At 40.1% G+C, this 20930-nt stretch overlaps 1 protein-coding gene across 8 annotated transcripts in view; it reads right to left on the bottom strand.

The window, feature by feature from the left end:
- AKT3 (AKT serine/threonine kinase 3) overlaps nucleotides 1-20930 on the bottom strand; it is a 306832-nt gene that overhangs the window by 51555 nt on the left and 234347 nt on the right. For all 8 annotated transcript variants that reach the window (XM_023247426.2, XM_023247427.2, XM_045049318.1 and 5 more), the window contains 2 exons: nucleotides 13834-13956; nucleotides 4813-4941 (listed from right to left, as the gene is read on the bottom strand). In XM_023247426.2, coding sequence (XP_023103194.1) covers nucleotides 4813-4941; nucleotides 13834-13956 — 252 coding nt within the window. The remainder of the gene's footprint in view (nucleotides 1-4812; nucleotides 4942-13833; nucleotides 13957-20930) is intronic.

Raw genomic sequence — 20930 nt, 5'->3', positions numbered from 1 at the left:
AAAATTTAAGTTTATTTTTAAAATCGGCTAGGAGCCTGATTTATCCGACAGGAAACAATAGGGTTTTGACCTGATCTCTAAGTCTTTTTTGAAGTATCTTTTGATAGCCTTCATGTATCTTTAAGTAGCCAAGCACTTCTGCCCAATTGAGACAATTAACTGGCAGAGGGTGACCACTGCTCGCTGACACACAGATTGTGCGGAGGTCTCTCCATAATGTGGAAGCAAGTCTTGTGGAGGAAGAGACAATGCTGACACTGAGCCATTCACAAGAGAAGCAGGAAATCAGGAATGTATTCCAGGTCTGATCACTCACATACTATGAAGAAAAGTCCGGCACTGACGATGGAATGTGCCAGAAATGCCAAGGTTCAAGAAAAGTGAGGGACACCATCCAAAGTAAAGGGGAGAAGCTGGTGTCACTCTTGCCCACTAACTCTGACCACATGTATCTGATCACGTTATTGCCTTGCTCTCAATTCAGAAGTGACTCTCCAAGAGATCAGACCTAAACTCCTTTGCATTCCAATCCCTGTGTCCGTGTCCAGCCTCCTCTCCCATCTCCCACTGACCGCCCCCGGACCCTCCCAGCAGGCTTACGCACCCTGCTTTCTTCTACCACGCCAGGCAGATCCCCAGTAAAGTAATTATTTTCTTGCACAGTCAGGATTGTTTTCCGTCTCTTATCAGCCCGGTAAATAGCAAGCTACTTGAGGACAAAAACCATTTCTTACTCTCTTTCTATTCCCAGTCCCCAACATAATGCGTGACACCTAATAAATAGTAAGTACCTCTTTAACGAACGAGAGAATTCTACAGTGAAATGGTCCATATCGGAGAGAAGAAATAAGGACTTCAATTCTTGTTCTTAAAAGTAAAACACATTCAAAGTTACCCCTATTTAACAAAAATGTAATGATTGACAGAAATACTTAAAAAATGTAAGAATTTAAATTGCATGAGAAGTTAGAACTGTCATCCCCAAATGGTAACTACCATGATCACAAATCAGGGGCTGAGACTGTAATTAGAAAGCAGCCATGGGGACGAATGGGTGGCTCAGTCGGTTAAGCATCCAACTTCAGTTCAGGTCATGATCTCACAGTTCCTGGGTGTGAGCCCCACATAGGAGCCTGGAGCCTGCTTCAGATTCTGTGTCTCCCTCTCTCCCTGCCCCTCCCCCACTCATGCTCTGTCTCTGTTTCTCATTAAACAAAAAGATAGGAATCAGCCACGGGTATAGAAATTGCTGTTAAAGACCAGGCTTCTGTAATATTCCCCCCCCCCAAAAGAAAAAACCAAACAAAAATAGGTACACAGAAATGTTTTCTTACTTTTTTTTTTTTTTTAAGAAATGGATAATTTCTTGGGTATTGTAAAGTTGCTATTTAGAAACAACTGGATCCTTCTTGCATGAAACCCTTGGTTTTGTTCTTCAGTTGATGATATAAGCATGTAAAACAGTATCTTTGTTTCTTGAGAGATCATCTGCTTCTGAATGAAATGAGATGTGTTTATCTTCTTCAGAAATAATTTCCCCTAACTGTGACACAACTAATTTTGTTATTCTAAATACAGGACAGTACTATCCATGGTGCATAGAGAACAGGGGTAATTGAACTCCAGAGAAACAAAGAATTTGTTTTTCATGATATTCACAAAAACAACTCTCTTCTAGAAAATACGATCTTGTATTTGAATGAATAAGGAACAGTGTTCCTAAAATTTTACCTAATTCACCACAATAAGTGGGAGAATCTTAAACTCTAGATTTTATGACAGAGAAAAATAGTATTTTTGGCAGCTCTTGAGAAAATAATATTTGGAAATGTACTGCATTTCACATTATTAGCACTTATTTATAATTATGCAATAATCTTGAAATGTAAATTTACTCTCTAATTAAAAAAACTATTATAATAACAAACTGGCATGAGTTATACATGTATAGGAAATGCAATGTATTCCTACTGCCTAATTTCTCTTAATTACCTTTTCCTGTTGAGCATTTATAAAGCATTCATTTTAAAACTGACAATTATTCACATGTATAAGTGGCCTTGAAAGTGTGACTTTTGGGGGCCATAACACCTGTCATTAGAAAAGCAAAAGTGGCCTTTCCCAGATGGACCTAGTTACAATCCTGTTCCTCTTGCCACCACCTCCCTGCTGTGTACAGATTCCACTGAAAAAGAGTTCTGATCCTCAGTCCCCTCACCTTTAAAAAAACATCAAGGATGCTATCACAAAAAGGTCATTCCAGACACGCAACGCACCTATACAGCAGGTGTTCAATCAACTGTAACCTTCACCCATCAGAGATCAGATGCCTGCCTCGGTCTTTGGCTCCAGCCACACTACCCTTATTGGAGTTTGAGGGAAGAACTGGGCTTGTTCCTGCCTCAGGCTCCATGCTCACTGCTCCCTGTGTCTGGAGAGCTCGTCCCCTCCACCCTGCAGAGCTACCTCCTCCTTAGCATTCAGGTCTCTGGCCAAGCCTCACCTCCCCCAACGTCCTATCTGCAGAAGACCGTATCTTCCAAAGACAGCTGCAACACTATCTCCCATCTCACACGCTCTTCTACGAAGGGGAGGTGGGCGTCGGGGTCACCACCCCTTCAATCTGTGTGGTCTCAGACTGCTTCGCCAGTGAGCATAGGTGCAGTTTCTGAAACCAGGCCACTAAAGGGGACGCACGCACAAATGTTTGCCAGCAGCATTACAGCCCCATGCTGGAAGCAAACCAAATGTCCACAGACTGCTGAATGGATAAACCAAATGTGGCATATCCATACGATGGAATATTACTTGGCCACAAAAAGGAATGAAGTACCACTAAAATGGTAAAAACATGGACACACCTTGAAAACATATTACGTGAAAGAAGCCACACAATCAGCCTCATATTGTAGGATTCCACTGATGGAAGTATCCGGAACAGGCACATCTATACAGACAGAAAGTGGGTTGTAGCTGCCAGTGGGGAGGGGGAACTAATGGGTATGGGTTTTGTTGTTAGAGTGATGAAAATACTCTGGAATTCAATGTTGGTGACAGTCGCATAATTTTGTGAACATAGTAAAAACCACTGCTGTATTTTATGGTATGTGACCTGTACTTTAATAAAATTATTAAAAACATACTATGAAAAGGAATTTGCAAACAACTAATAAAACATTCTTAATGTTTGCCAGGTGAACAAAAGGAACAAAAACAAAACAAAGAAAAGGGAAGCAGCTCATAACTTGTTCCTAAGGACAGTCATTTTTTTTTTTAAGTTTTTTTTTTGTTTATTTTGAAAGAGATACAGCGCGCAAGCAGGGAAGGGGCAGAGACAGAGGGAGCCAGAGTTCTGCACTGACAGCGCAGAGCTGGATGCAGGGCTCAGACTCATGAATCGTGAGATCATAACCTGAGCCGAAATTGAGAGTCAGATGCTTAACCGACTGAGCCAGCCAGGCGCTCCTAGGACACTCACTTTTAGAGCCCAAAGCCAAAGAAGTCGGACTGCCCTGGAGCCGTCAGGTTATGAGGAAGCCTGGACCACACAGCAATGTGGAGGCTCTACATAAACGCTCCTGTTGAAGGGTACCAGTCAGTGGACGGGAACATCGGTCGTCAGACATGTGAGTGAAGATGCTTCCAGATTCCAGCCTCCAGTCACACGTCACCCCATGGCTGCAGCGTCCTTCTGGCTGCGGCCCCACATGCTGTGGAGCAGAGATAAGCCATCCCTGCTGTCCCCTGACTATTCCTGACTCTGAATCCGAGATCACACAGAATGGTTGTTTTTCACCGCTAGGATCTGGAGTGGTTTGTTACACGGCGAGAGTAATTTGAACTCTATCTAAAATGGCCACCACACCACACCCTTCCCTTCACCTAGCTTTATCTTCTCCCTGGCACTCACTCATTAGCTGACATTATGTTATTTCCCAATTTTTATTGTTTCATTCTGGAGAGCAGTGTCTTTTGTGTCTTGCTCTGTAACCACATCACCCAGAAAAATACCCAATACATAGTAGACACATAATATGTAGTTGTTTAACAAACAAATTAGCAGATTATTGTGGAACCCTCAGCATGGGGAGGTCACTGGTTGGGACTTGCTTTGGCATGAATTCCAAAATGTGGCTACTGTCATTTCATTTACTTTTCCTATAGTAATGAAGTATGAAAATTCACAACACTACAAATGTAAATTATCACCGTGTCTTTGTTTCGAAGAAAGATCCAAGGTAGTTTATAAAACCGCAAGCATTTTTGCTGATGCCATCCAATTACTTGATTTTAATAAATGAATCAAAACGGGCCTAATCAAAAAATAAAATGTACGTCGCCAAAAAAAAAAAAAATTGACTTACTCTATGGAAGTTAGTACCTTTGTGCTCATAAAGTTTATAAAATTTACTTTCTACATATTCTTACTCTATCATACCATGTTAAACAAGTGAAAGCAAAATAGATTTAATTCCTGTTGGTGGAATTTAAGCAACAAAACAAAGGAAAAGAGAGAGGCAAACCAAGAAACACACTCAACTCTAGAGAACAAGTAGGTGGCTGCCAGAGGGGAGGCAGGTGGGGGGATGGGTGAAATAGGTGATGGGGATTGAGGAGTGCACCTGTCCTGCTGAGGAAGTGTTTAATCACTGTATTGTATACCCGAAACTAACGTTACACTGTACATCAATAATACTAGAATTAAAATTATAAGAAAGTAGTAGGTACTGCAATGATTTTTCATGCTAAGCAGTTTACCCTGCAAAACATTATGGCCCTGGTATTCTCCCTATGAATGGAAGCACAGCCTACCTCTGGTGCCAGATATTCTGGTGTTCCACAGAACGTCTTCATGGTGGCCGCATCTGTAATCCCTTCTTTGCAAAGTCCAAAATCTGTAATTTTTATGTGGCCATCTTTATCCAGCATCAGATTCTCCAACTGTGTAGTAAGAAAAATGACATAACGTGTTTCATAGTTTTCAGAAATAGGAAAATACAGTTTTGACAAATGACTGAATGCTGAGTAAGATATTTTGGAAAGAGGACATGGCCGTAGTTAATAGAACTTTCAGAGCTTACAAACCCCACAGCTTCCTAATTTGTGTGAAAAGAAACAGGTTTTATCAAATACTTCATGGTGATAAAATTAGTGATTTTTAAACGAATGGGAGTAAGAGCCCTTATTGTGTAATTTCTGAGAATACACACCTAAATAACTTTTCAAAGCAAACATCAGTCCTTAATCCTTTTTGTGTCCCTAAATTGTGATCTAAACAATCCCAAAGAGATGAGCACCTTCTTCTAGATATATATGGATGGTTTTCAACAATTTCTCTTGGGAATCTATTGCTATTATAAAATATTCTCTTACAGAAATGTTTTTTGGTGGTTGTTGTAAATCAAACCTAAATCTTATTTTGTAAGGTAAGGCGATATCCTCTTTTGAAGGTCTTTGTAATAAAAAAATACCAACCCTTTCAAACATAAAAAGAAAAATATCAAAGTCAAACATTCAACAGTTAATGAAAATATATAGCACATACATTTTAAAACTGGAATCTCTTTGAACCCACTAATTCCAAAACACCAAAGAGAATCTCAAAGATTTAACCAAGTACCAAGATCATTTGCCTCAAGTGAAAATTGTCAAATGTAAGGGGAAGGAGTTTGTGCAAAGTCAACGCAATTAAAAGTACCAACCATAACTGATGTTCTTCTCCCAACTTGAGCACAACTTTATGATTGTCATCACACAAAGATACATGTTAGTTCTGAGCTGTGATCCTACAGCCTCACACAGACAAGGATGCGAACCCCGCTCAGTCGTCTAGACAGAACTTACACACGCACACAAGAAATACACACACAAAGAAACACATGCAGAAACCGTTATCAGCAGCATTAATGACATTTCACCTATTTCAGGAGCACTCCATCTCCTTCTCCACGTGACAACATGACAGTGCTTACCTCAGCCCTGAAGTCAAGATCAATTTCAAAACAGAACTCCATGTAAGAATATAAACAGGTATCAATCACATAAAATGTGATATTATACTTTGTCATATTATCCAAAGTCTTATAAGCGAGAAACCCGACACAGTTAAGCAAGTTGTGCTCATGGAAGGAGAGATCCGAACAGACCTCAGTCCTTGGGTAGAGGCCTAGATGCATCCCCAGCTGAACTAAATGCTCAGTACCTGGTTCATGTACTATACAGACTGCAGAGAAGGGAGTCTGTCTTTCACTGGTCTACAGAAAGGTGAACAAACACTCAATATGTTGTAGGACTTTTCATCTTTTTTTTCAAGTTTATTCTGAGACAGTATGTACACATGCACTCAAGCAGGGGAGGGGCAGAGAGAGAGGGAGAGGAAGAGAGAGAATCCCAAGCAGGTTCCATGCTGTCAGCACAGAGCTGACTGCGGGGCTTGATCTCACGAACTATGAGATCAGGACCTGAGCTGAAATCAAGAGTCAGAGACTTAACGGACTGAGCCACCCAGGCGCCCCCCCAAAAAAAACCAAATCAAATTCTTAAAATGCTGAAAGGTCTTTTAAAAATATTTAAAAGTCCCTTTTATTAGCACATTACATAAAAATTCTTATAAAAACTTCAAATAATAATATTGAGGAGAATGTGAATGTGCTATCTACTCCATTCCTTCCTGCTCCCCTGTGTTGAAGGTATGTCAATCCTCTTAAAAACATTTTTTTAATGTTTATTTGTTTTTTGAGAGAGAGAGAGAGAGAGAGAGAGCACGAGTGAGCGTGAGCGGGAAAGGGGCAGAGAGAGAGGGAGACACAGAAAGCAAAGCAGGCTCCAGGCTCCGAGCTGTCGGCACAGAGCCCAACGCGGGGCTCGAACCCACGAACCATGAGATCATGACCTGAGCTGAAGTTGGAAGCTTAACTGACTGAGCCACCAGGTGCCCCTGCATCAATCCTCTTGATACACTTTATGTGCATCAGACAGTATTCATGGAGACATGATACCATGCACTGTGTCTCCACATTTTGACAAGGCTACTTGGAAGTGCATGGATACAGAAATAACAAGACATATAAACACTGTTTTTAGTACCAAAAAGGGTACATATTTTTTAAAATCTTGATTTGCGCCTAATTCTCTAGCCTCATATCTCAGCTCTAAGATGTCAGGGGTTGAGGGATGGGGAATGGACGGAGATGCAGGACAGGGTTGGAGGAAGGAATAGGTTGAACATGACCAAGTGTCCCAGTCTGCCCAGAATGGAGGGGTTTTCCCGGGATGCAGGACTTAAAAGTTCTGGAACTGGGGAAGTTTGGGGCAAACCAGATAGTTGCTCATCCTACTTATTTTATAAGTCAGCTTCATAAAAAGCCATCACAATACTATAGTAAGAAAAAAGGGATGGGGAGAGGGTCACAGAGACGGGGGAGGTAGTGTAGTGCATGGGAGCTTATAAATTCCAAGCTTTGCCCTTACTCACTGTGTGACCTTGGGCTTGCTATTGATTTCTGTGTCCCTCAACCTCATCTATGAACTAGAGGTAAATAAGGGTACCAGCCAATGCGGTTGCTTTGAGAATTAGAGATATTGAATGTAGAACTTAACACAATGTAAGTATTCAATAAATGTATCAACCATTTATTTATTAAATGTGGAGAGTTTAATGGCTAAATTACAAGTTATCAAAATGGTATGTGTTCTTTGGGATGATGCAGGAAACTACAGGAATGGAACCCAATAAAACACTTTGGTCAGCTGAGCGTCTTCTTAAAAACACTTTCAGTACTCAATAATTTCTTTTGAATAAAACAAAAGATAAATACTTCCTAATTTTTGAGCCTGTTTTTCAATTGTGTCCACCTTCTTCCATCAATTAATTTTGCTCTCTCACCATCCTGAAATGTTATTTTACTGAGTATGAATGTCAAAACAACCTGTCCATCGAAAGTATCAACCATAGTCAGAGGCGTATCACCTTACAGAAATGATATCCCCAAACCTATTCTTGTATAAACATAGGTCAGGGGTAACTATCCAGTCTTGTTAAAAAAAAGAATAATAATTTGACACAGAAGGATAACAAAGTTTCCGTAAAATGTTAAGAACTATGGGTGTTGTAATTCACAAATGTGAAGGAGGCACAGAAACCTGCAAGTTTTCAGTGGAGATGGATGGCTCAGATATAATCGAGAACACCTGGAAACCACCTCTTCCGTGCATTTAACCCTGAAGGGGATTTAGTCACACGTTTTGTGTCAAGGAGAAAGAAAAACATTTACAAATGCTCTCCCTTTGGTTCTCTCTCCTAAGTCTCATGGCTGTCCTTTTGGTTAGTCACAAAGTGCACAATTCACAGCATTACTGACTGTGAGTGTTCACGCACTCTCCATTTGTAAACTTTAAGTCTACCTGTTTCTACTCCCCTCAGTCTTAGTTTCCAGAACTGAGAGCAGGCATTACATTTATGCTCCGTGGATGCGTCCACTGGCAAAAGCAATGATGAAGTCAAATAAGAGGTTTGACAGAAAAGATTATATATTAAAAATGTGGGTAATACTCCTTGCCCCATTAGAGAGGGCTGTTATCTAACAGTTTACGTTTTCAGGAGGGAAAAAATATTAGATGTATACCTCATAGAGTTCCCATGAAGAAAGGTAACATTTGTACCCAGCAGAAGCATACAGCCATTACCTGACAGAGGGTCTCCATTCAGCATGCATATAGAAAAATATGGTCGATTCTGAAACCTTTTTTCCTCTGTGCTTTGTGGACAAGAAATCATAGTAAGAAAGTACTATGCGCCTTTTGTTCTTGCTGGTGCGTAGCATAAAATTAAACTCTCAAACTCCTATCTGTCTTTGACACTGTGTTTTCAACACTTCAAAGTACAATAAAAAATGAAATTTGTAGCGTGTACCAGGATCAGTGGATGGGCTGTGGAGGCCAAGAACGGACTGGCCTGGAGGCTCCTTGAACCACGTGCAGGCTGAAGGAGACCACGGCTTGGGCACACACGTAACCCTTTTGTGGTGCACAGGCTGGGAAGCTCTGCTCTAACATACGCCAAGCTAGCAAAGTTTTTTATACTTTTGAATACAGTATTCTAGTATAGATACACATTCTAATATCTAGCTACTGTACGTCTCATCAAAGATCATCAAATGATCTTATGTATCATTTTACTTAAATGGCTGACACTGTAATTAAACGAAGGAATGAAAATAACGCTTCCTAAGGGCTCTGATGGCTGCTGGAGCAGAATACACAGTTAGTTCCCCTCCCTCGCCCTCCCACCCCGTTTGGGGGCAGCTGTATCAGACTCAGTGCCCGGTACCAAGGCTGCTCCGGTCCAGGAGCGGAGTAAGGAATTCATCCTCCACACACTGCACACTCAGGCTCAGGGCTATCGAAGTAACCAAGTGTCATACAAGCTCACCTGCAGGAACGTACCACGAAGCTGGGAGAGTGTGCCAAAATACTGAAGAAAACACGTCTCCACTTTGAACCTGCCTCAGCTAGAAAGGGATTCACAATGTACAACAGCAGAGACCTTACTTCCGCTGTCCGGCCGCTTAAGGACGGACCACACACAGGGGAGCCTGGGTGGCTCAGTCAGTTAACCGTCCAACTTCAGCTCAGGTCATGATCTTGTGGCTGAGTTGAAGCCCCTGCTTGGGATTCTCTCTCTCCCTCGCTCTCTGCCCCTCCCCTATTTGCACTCTCTCTCTCAAAATAAATGAACTTTGGAGGAAAAAAAAAAAAAACTGACTACACATAAGGAACATAGCCCAATAATACAATTTAACCTTAGAGGGTGAAGGAGTTCTTAATAGCAGTGGCTTAAAATTTTTATAGAAGAGGGAATCCAGAGAGACTGGTCAGAAGTGGGAGCTGGAGGCTGAGTCCTGAAACAGCAGATAATAAAGCAATTATGCTGCTCTCTTCCAGACTGCAGGATTATGGGGGGTGAGCACCAGGGAGCTGATGAAGACTGGGGGGGGGGGGGGGCGGGGTACTGTGGGAAGACTCTGAGCCATCCTTTTGTGTCAGCACTGAGACTCTGAAGTTATCTAAATCTGGGGCCCCTGGGTGGCTCAGTTAGTTAAGCATCAGACTCTTGATTCTGGCTCAGGTCATGACCTCACAGTTCATTAGTTCAAGGATCCCCATATGGGGTTCTGTGCTGATGGTGTAGAGCCTGCTTGGGATTCTCTCTCTCTCTCTCTCTCTCTCTCTCTCTCTCTCTCTGCCCCTCCCCTGTTTGCACACACACATGTGCCCTCTCACACATGCCCGCTCTCTCTCAAAATAAATAAACTTGAAAAGAAAAAGAGATGATCTATTTGTGGGTTTCTCATATTAATAATGTAGATGATTAAATTAACCAATAAACTCTGAGTAGAAAACAAGATTAGATTAACCACCAATAGAATACAGTAGTGAAGTATGCACTATTTTTTACCTCTTGCCCTGTTACAAACTCATGGAGAAACTAATTCTTAATGAATTCCAGTATCATTATATGCACCTTTCATAGGTCCCTATTCAGCCCATTCTGTACTTGATGGCATGGTCTTTGAAAAGAAATCTTACACTTGCAAAATAAGAACTAGGCAGAAAAGTTTCTAATATAATCTGCACTACTGATGAAATCTTAAAAGGGATTTTTTCAAATTTTTAGGTGATGATGAAGCTATACAAGTTTTTCGCAAGTAACCACAAGGAATTTGGGTCCTTACTAAAACAGAATTTCGTATTACAACATATATTGATAAACTAAGCAAACTTACTTTTGAAAGCGTAACAAAGGTTGCAATAATTTATCTGTTGCTATGAACACCAACTTCTTAGGAACTATGAATTGATAAAGTATCTTACATTAACTTGCACGTGAAGTAAAGCTTTCCTTCCTTGATAAATGAGGTGTTGGCAAATAGGTACTGATTTACTTGAGAGGCACAGCTATGAGAGGCATCTCAAATGGATTTGCATTTTATTAAACATAAGGTCATTAGTAAGGAGATGATCAAGACAAATCTGAGACTGATCAATTAAAGTGGGTACCTAAATCAGTTGTGGATGATGCTGTTCTTTAATATATCTGGTGTAAATACAGTTAAAGCATCTATTTTCTTATCTTCCACAGCATTATTTGAATTTTAGATTTACAAACATCTCCCAGAGTTAATCCAATGCATTCCTGGCCCCGCATAGATTTCATTTCGACTCTGGAGAGGCAGAAGGGTGTAAGGAGCAGAACACCAGACTTGGATTCATGCTTTCCATCATCTTGACTTTGAGTAAGTCACCTGCTAGGCGTCCGGGCTTCAGTGACCTCACCTGTCACCTACGGACCAACTCAAAGTATTAATGATCCCACCTACAGGATCTCGTTTGCTTGTGCATAATCCTGCACTACGGATACAAGTAATACTTATATAAATTTGAATGCTTGGCTTTTAACATTACATGTACTCTTTCTGGTGTATGTGCGTGTGTATATTCTGTCCTATGTTATATATTTACTTAGACCTTGAGATTAATACTGTATTAAAAAAATAAGCTTAGGAGAGCAGAGACTACCTAACTGTCTAGTGAAGTTAGTAGTCTGTGTATATGGTAACTCCTTGGACTGGTATTCATATATATTGCCATGTAACAATGTTGATCTAATTCCAACATCAGAAAGGATAGGGCAATGAAACTCATATTAAATGCACAATATGGTGGTTCATTAAAAAAATTTTTTTTTTACATTTATTTTTGAGAAACAGAGTGAGACAAAGCATGAGCAGGGGAGGGCAGAGAGAGGAGACACAGAATCTGAAGCAGGCTCCAGGCTCCGAGCTGTCAGCACAGAGCCTGACGCAGGGCTCAAACCCACAAACTGTGAGATCATGACTGAGCCGAAGTCGGATGCTCAACCGACCGAGCCACCCAGGTGCCCCTGTTGGTTCATTTAATGATGATTCGCAAAGAATATTGTCCAAGACCATCCCAATTATAACATTCCTTAATCAATGTTGCCAATCAAAGGAGCATTCTTTCTCTTCCTCCTTTAGGTTAATGGTTCTATCTTCCAGCTTTAAGCATTCTGAATATGTTACTGAGTACTTCCAGATTATTCTCATTTCCCTAAATCGAGGACACCCCCCCCCCCCCCACAACTAGGATCCATAAAATATAACACTTCTTCAGCAGGGAGAGCAGACTCAGAGAAGAGCAAACTATTTCTAAGTCTATCTGAAATGCCATGAAACTTACAAGTTTTGTCATGCCATATAACTAATTTCTTTAAAAAAATACTGAAATTCAAGACATGTAAACATTAACGGATTATTTGGCCACTCAGACATCAGATGCAGAAGCTTAATTCCATCACATTCTTTGTCATAAAAAACTTCAGGCTAAATACAATCCTACCGTTGATGGGTATTCCCCGCTGGTGCATCTGGCCCTTGCACAGCGGCTCACCCCTGACCTAGATGTTTTATAGCTGCTCAATTCATTTTTCCTAAATACGGTATTTATAGTTACTTTTAAACTTCAATGCATAACATGTTACACAAACATACATACTAAATTTCACCATCAGTGTGCAGAATAATGCTTTGCGAGGTAGTTACGCCTTAGGGTCATTCGTAGCCTAAAGGTACATGATTAAGAACATCTTCAAAGACAAGCACTTAAATGGATGATGTAGGAATCACAGGTTGAAAAGGAGTGAGGTGGGAGCGAGGGACAGTTGTGATGTCTTTCATAGTATTCTAGATCTATATCTCGTTTCGTACAGAAAGATTTCATAAAAGACTCTGGTAACGTCTATATCTACAAATCAAATCACACTTTAAATGGGCTAGTATTTAATAAATTAAGCAATTCTGTATCTGATTTTAATAAGATTACTGTAGGATTTACTTTTCATGAAAGCTAGACAGTCACATTTAGAATGTGTTCCAAATGTATCATGGGATACATTTCCCTAACGTGGCCAATCCATCAAAACAGTGTCACATGAGAATTACTACTACCTTTAACGAGCTACTTCAGGGCCTAGCAAACTATGGCCTGGGAGCGAAATCTGGCCAACTGCTCATTCTTGTGAGTGAAGTTTTACCAGAATACAGCCAGCCTCACTCACATGCCTACTGCCCTACAGGAGCAGAGCAGGGCAGCTGCAGAGTGAATCTGGGCAGCAAAGCCTGAAACGGGTGCTGTCTGCTCTTTACAGAACGGATGCTGACCCAGAGCTGGTCCCAGAGCCTTGTCAGGAAGGAATTCAGAGAAGTGAAGTCACTATTGCCCATAAAACAATACAGTGCTTTTTAAAATGGAAACTAAGCAAATTAATAAAAGGCTGTATTAAAAGGCTTCAGGGATTTAAAGCCACCACAAAGTCAATACCAAAAGCAAACTGAGTATTTTCCCAATAAATACCTTCATTATTATACAAGTTTCATCCATAACAGTATGGTAGACTATAACAATGAAACTTACTTTAGAATGTCCCTGGCAAAGGCACCTGATTCTTAATCAGATGGTTAATATTACTCACAAAGTTCCAGAAAAATGAAACAATTATTGGCAGGTCACATCTGACCAAAGCAGTGAAACAGATATTACTGGGCACTTCAAAACCTCAGACATAAAGGAACTACGTACATATCAGTGAATGGAATCCCTGTCAAATACAATAAACTACATTCTTAAACAGAGTGCTTTTTTTTTCCCAACGAAATCTGCTTTTCTCCAAACTGTATAACTTTGTAATTACTTTGTGTTTGTCCCTATAGTCTCTGCAAAAACAAATTCTGATTACTTTTTTTTTTTTTTTTTTACCTTGAGATCACGGTACACAATCTTTCCGGAATGTAGATAGTCCAAGGCAGAGACAATTTCTGCACCATAGAAACGTGTGCGGTCCTCGGAGAACACCCGCTCTCTCGACAAATGGAAAAACAGCTGCAGGGTAAACAGCAGGGACAGGATTGTAATAATTACTGATTTAGTGGGGGAAATTAACACAAACATAAAACACCTCTCACCACCATATTGTGATGATAGATAGCGTACTCTCAGTGGACGCGGAGCACTCTTACACAGCAGCTGGCTTATCTTCTCCAGGTTTCCAAGGGGAGACTGCGAGCTGTTAAATCAGCGTTTTAATCAATATACCAATCTTGTTTAAGGCATTCTGCTTGCTACCCATTTAACCTTCAGTTACCAGAGGAAAAAAGTACGCATCATCAGACTGCATTTCCCCTCATGGTCCTGTTGCTTCACTCTTGCAAGGATTAGGTATCGAGATATTATTAAAATAAATGAACACAACAGAGAGGGTATATTTCTACTTGGTTATTTGATTTGTATTTGATTTCCAAGGAAGGCCTGCTGATTCGCTAAAACAGATCAATGTGAACTTGCTTTCTTCCACAACCGCTGTTGGTTTATGAGATCTCTGGAAACATTTTCAAAGTCTGAACCAATGTTTTCTACAATGACAAACCATAAGGCTTCAAGGTTTTGTTAGTAACGGTCAACACGGACTGAGGAGCTCCCGTTATTCCCCTTTTAGTGCTATTTCAATAATAACTACAACACCAACCTCTCCCCTCATATGATCACTTAAAACCATAAGCTCCTTCACTTCCTACGAATCACCTACAGGATTAACAGGTGCTCCCTGGGTGCTCACTGTGGCCAAGCACTCAGCCCTCCATTTAGGCCAGCTCTTGATTTGTGAAACTGCCCCATCTCATCTCTCAGTTCAACAATGCATGTATGGAAGGAGCAGGTTCCGGGCACTATGAGTTGACTCTTAATGTACTGCTTCACTGTATTAAGAAATCCATCAGGAACACTGAAGGTTTGTTAATAGTGCTGAGGCCACTGCTACGTATCACAGTAGATTCTCAATACAGGTCTGTGATTAAAGGAATGAACCAGTGTGTCCTTGACCACTGGATCAGAAATTAACTACACCTTCACACGATTATGGACTTGGTGCCCCGACAAACATGTAAGAATCATGGTTATCCAAGATTTGTTCCTCACACAGCAAATCATAACTTAAGCAACATAAAAGAGGTTCCCTACAGACTTCTTCCCTTCTTCCTCCTCCACCTCCACTGAAGAGTCTGTTACTGTTTTAAGATAAATTTTATGCATAACCCATTGTCACAGTGAAGAGTGGGAGATAATATGATGTAACAACTGCCAAAAAAGACTGGCTTAACATCAGTTATAGTAAAACTAAAATATTTGGCAGATAGTCCCTAAACTCTAATGCTATCTTGTCATATTGTATCAAATCTAAGATGCTCTTTATTGGGACTCCATCACCATTTTAAGTTAATAGCAAGAAACAAAAAAAGTTGGGGTGCCTGGGTGGCTCAGTGGGTTAAGTGTCCAACTCTTGGTTTTGGCTCGGGTCATGATCTCACAGCGTGTGGGATCAAGCCCTATGTCAGGGCCTACATTGGCCTTTGCACTGACAGTACAGAACCTGCTTGGGATTCTCTCTCTCCCTCCTTTCCTGCCCCCCCCACCACCCCCCCCCCCCCCGCTAGCATAGGTACACGCGCACGTACTCTCTAAATAAACTTAACAAAAAAAGAAACAAAAAAGTTGTCAATTAAAACTATTAATAAACCATCAAATATAAAAGTCAATATAGAAGGCATTCTGACTACAGAAATGTTAAATACACCTTACAAGGGATCAAATACAGTATGCCAAAATAAAACCACTGCATATAATTACTCGGGGATATTTGTCAGAATTCACTCATTTATATAGGCAGATATATATTATTAATGCATAACCATTCAAATGAGGATGAGAGGTAAAGAAGTTTACATTATCAGTAAAGCCACTCTGAAAAATTTCTGGGCCAAGTAACTTCTGCTGCCCTTTACACAAAATATCACTAACTTGGATGAAGGAACCCCTGTGATCTCTACGTAGATTTATGGCAACCTTCTAATGGGATGAAAATACTGTTTAGATTCCTAACTTTTCTTAAAACAATGTCAAGCCTACCTACTCATCTGCCACACAAAAGATAAAGATCCTCCCTAAATCAATATAATACGTGCAGCCTTCTACAGCTTTGCTTAGACCATATTCTTCAATTTGTCTCCCAGCCAATTTCTATAAAAATATCAGCTAAAAAAAAAAAAAAGATACTTAAGGAGAAGAATAATTTCTCAATCTGCTGTCCTCTGATGTACACCCTTGTTATCTTATGGAACTTATTCTTGCTATGATAACCCATATTCTCTTAATTGCCAAATCCAATGATCTATTTATGTCTTCCTGCTCTGGAACTGACAACATCAGCTATTGGCCCCCTTCTTGAACGTGTTCCTTGCCGTTGGTAATACAGCTCTCTCTCCTGATTTTCTAGCTAACTCTCTGGATATTCCTTCTCAGTTTCTACCTTGGCTTTAAACCAACTTTCCACTTAGTGAGCATTAATTATTTTCAAGTCACTGTGTTGAGCACTAGGAAGAGAAAAAGATGGCATACAGATATAAAGAAATCATATGAAAAAAATTAAAAGACTAAGACACAAGGAAAAAAGGGAAAAGGACATAGACAATTAAAATGAGAGGACTACAAATGAACACAGTTTATGAAAACATGCCACATTATAATAATTAATAAAGTAGAGATAAACACGTAAACGAGGCAATTTAGCATATCCAGAAATAGCATTGTCAATGGAAGTGTCGTGAGATAAGTATCTTTATACGCTCGTGGTTGGGATGTAAGCAGACAGCAACTCTTCACAGGGCAACCGGAAATAGATACTATGATAATTTTTAAAGCACCACAGTTTCTCTTCTAGAAATTTCCTTTTTAAAAAAAGGAAATGTGTAAATCTTCTACATAAGGATATTCTCTGTAGCAGTGTATACAATGACAAAAATGTGAACACAGGCTTCCTACCATGTTGAAAAAAATTAGATTTCTCATCTAATCCCGTATCAAAATAACTTCTGATGTAACTAATAGTTAAACATAATATATTAAACTAACAATTAAAAAACTAGAAAAGTAGAATAGAAAGTCCATGGGGCCAGACTTACCCTCTTGCCCTACACAACTTGGCAGAAATGCATACAACAAAAAAATGACAATTACGAAAAATATGTAACAGAATTCTTTTTAGATACTGGACAAGAGGCAGCACAGGACCAAGATCCTTCTGAAAAGGGAAACATATGAGTGAGTCCTAAAGCCACCCGTCTTCTGTCCGGGGGTGCTGGGTGGAACATCACTGGCAGGAAAGGAAATCCCAAGCATGATTCAAGGTCTCACCACCAGAGAATGAGAGCAGATTTTGAGGAGGGTGAGGTAGATGGCATTTGCTGAAGAGAACACCAGTGAGCAAGAAGCCACACAAAATCCACATCGTTTGGTATGCCACAGAGTAGTGAGCACTGTAGTGTGTGAGGTTAAACTCTAGGAAAACCAGCCGAGTAGGAATGGAGATCTGTATGCCAAATAATTCCCAGAGGTCACTCCGAGCTGACAGACATTCAATTTCTACGCAGTCAAAACAGTGTCATTAGTGAATAGCCAGGCATTCAGTAGGTATTTCAAAAAAGTCAAAGTACAAGTTAAACAAGTACATTATCAAGGTTAACAAATATGAAGAAGGCAACAAAACCCAGACATTCACGTAAAATTCCAATGATCTAGTATGCAAGCAGTAATTACTAGACATAAGAAGATGCAGGAAATAAGACCCATAACCAAGAGAAAAATCAGTCATTAGACACAGACCTTAAAAATAGCAGGGGTGATGGATTTAATAGACTGACTTTAAAACAGTACATGAGATAAAGGGAAATAGAAATAGAAATAAATGGGACGTCTAGAGATAAAGTGTACAGTATCTGAAAAATTTCAGTAGATGGGATTAACAACAAATTGGACACTGCAAGAGAAGAAAAGCAATGAGTATCAAATCACAATAAAAGAAACTATACAAACTGTAACTTAAAAAAAAAAAGAGCCTTAGTGACGGGTTGACAGCATCAAGGAAGCTAACATATGCGTAATGGCAGTTCCTGAAAAAGGGAGGGAGACACCTGCAAAATGATGCCCCAGATTCTCCAAACTTGGATAAAAATGATAAATGCATACATCTGTGTATCTCAATGAACCTCAACATGATGAAAATTCACAAACATGCATGAACTACTGGAACGTAGGAAGTCAGAGCACATTCAAATCACCAAAAAACTGGTGACAGGAAAGCTTTTAAAAATTCTGAGGTTGGGGAAACATAACATACAGAAGAACAAATAGGAGAATAATCCTAGATTTTTCAGAGGCTACGTAAGCAAAAAGGCAATGGAGCAATACGGCCAAATGGCTAAATGAAAAACAAAAAGGCATCTTAAAATTCTGTATCCAGTAGGAAAATCCAAATAGTTAAGGAGCAGCATATGTAAGAAAAAGGCTGAGGCCAGGGAAAGAGACCCTGGAAAAGATCAGGTGAAACAATCCCAGGCTCACACAGAGCCCAAAGTGCTTTGCATCCTTGCCAGGCAGGATGGAAAGGCCTCCGAAGAAATGCGGCACCCAGGACAGTAGGTGAGGTTCCTGCCTGGGCAGTGCGGCAATACCAGTGTCACAGCAAAGGCTAGCGTGGCCAGTCTACGGTTAAACGCAAGCCTGGAAATGATCACCGTTTATAAGTAAGAACAACATCGTCCAATGAAAAATTATCAGGCACAAAAAGAACTAGGAAAATATAACCCATTACTAGGAGAAAAATGTGTCACTCAGAAAGTGACACAAATGACAGAGATAGAAGAATACTATGATAAAATAGCTATTAAGATATAGTCTAAAAGTTCAAAAGATAGAGAGAGAAGCATAAGGAAATAAATGGGAGATATGAAAAGTCCCAAATTAAACATTAAGAGATGAAGTCTGAGATGTCCTAGATGAAAAACAAAAAACTGATTTAAGTAACAGCATGCTAGACACTGGAGAAAAAAATGGTAACAGACTTTAAGATACAGGAAACAGATCTAAAGTTAAAGATATAAAAAAATAATGAAAAAGATGAACAAAGCATTGATAAACCGTGGGATGATATCCCGCAGTCTAACATATGTATAAGTGCATTCTGAGGATCGGATGAGAGAAATGAATGAACAGAAAAAAAATACTTGAATAATGTCCAAAAAGTTTTCAAATCTGATGAAACTATAAGCCTGCAGATTCACAAAGACTTAAAAGAAAACCCAACTGAAAGAAATGTGAAGAGGGGTGCCTGGGTGGCTCAGTTGGTTAAATATCTGACTCTTGATTTTGGCTCAGATCTTGATCTCCTTGTTTGTGAGTTCAAGCTCCGCACTGGGATCTGTGTTGACAATGCAGAGCCTGACTGGAATTCTATCTCACCCTCTCTGTCTGCCTCTCCTCTGCTCATGCTCTCTTTCTCTCTCAAAATAAGTAAATAAACAAACAGGGAAACAAAGAAATGTAAAGAAAATCCTAGAAGACACATCATAATTAAATAGCTGAAAGCAAGGGATAAAAGAAAAGTTTAATAGGACAGGGGTGTGGTAAAGAGACACGTTAAGGGGCACCTGGGTGGCTCAGTTGGTTGGGCATCTGACTTCTGCTCAGGTCATGATCTCACAGTTCATGAGTTTGAGCTCCATGTCAGGCTCTGTGCTGACAGCTCAGAGCCTGGAGCCTGCTTCAGATTCTGTGTCTCCCTCTCTCTCTCTGTCCCTCCCCCACTCACATTTCATCTCTCTCTCTCAAAAATAAACATTAAAAACAATTTTTAAAAATTCAAAAATAAAAGAGACATGTTAACCACAGGGACCAAACAATGAGTGCACAGTCCTTGTCAGAAACTGTGTAGGGGCGCCTGGGTGGCTCAGTCGGTTAAGCGTCCGACTTTAGCTCAGGTCATGATCTCACGGTTCGTGGGTTTGAGCCCCACATCGGGTTCTGTGCTCACAGCTCAGAGCCTGGAGACTGCTTTGGATTCTGTGTCCCCCCCCCCCCCCCCCCGCCTCTCTCTCTCTTCCCCTGCTCTCACTCTGTCTCTCTCTCTCTCACTCTCTCAAAAATAAATAAAGATTAAAAAAAAAAAAAAAAAACTCTGCAAACCAGGATAAAGTGGAGAGGCACCTTGATAGTAAGTAAATATAGAACAGGCAAACTAGAATTTCATACACAGCTAAAGTATCTTTTCAAAAATGACAGTAAAATAGAGCCTTTTGGGGACATGCAAAAGGTTAGAGAAATGAACCCCAGAAACACTACACTATAAATGTTCAAGGTAAATGCTTCAGGCTGAAGCAAAATGGTACCTGATGGAAAACTGGATCTACACAAGGTAAAGAAGAGACTGTAAATCATAACTTTGTGGGTAAATATATGTTGACTTTTCTTGTGTTATTAACCTTTTTAAAAGACAGTTCTGGTTTAAAACAAAAACAACAATGCATAGTGGCATTTATGGCATATGTAAAGGTAAAATGTATTAACAGTAGCATAAAAGCCTGAAGGGGGGAAATGAAGGTGTTCAGGTCAAAGGGTCTTATGGTATGTGAAATGGTACAACCTAACTTGAAAATAAAAAGGGGTAAGCATGAGTCTGTATTTAAAACCTAACCCCCAAAAATGCAGTTCCCCCAAAACTTGCAAATAAAATATTAGTGAATACTACCAAACTCCTAAAGAAGAGATCATAACAATTTCATGCAAATACTTGCAGAAAATAAGAGGAGGAAATACTCTACACAAGGCCAGCATTACCTTAATACAAAACCAAAGCTACTACATGAAAGGTATCAATATTCCTCATAATCACAGATGTAAAAAGTCTTAACAAAACTTTACCAAATCATATCCAACAAAGGCTGACAATACAACATGACTAGTGATGGTTA

Source organism: Felis catus, chromosome F1, assembly GCF_018350175.1.
Source record: "Felis catus isolate Fca126 chromosome F1, F.catus_Fca126_mat1.0, whole genome shotgun sequence".
Lineage (NCBI taxonomy): Eukaryota > Metazoa > Chordata > Mammalia > Carnivora > Felidae > Felis > Felis catus.
Note: the sequence above shows the minus strand (reverse complement) of the source record. Positions and strands in the feature narration are given on the sequence as shown.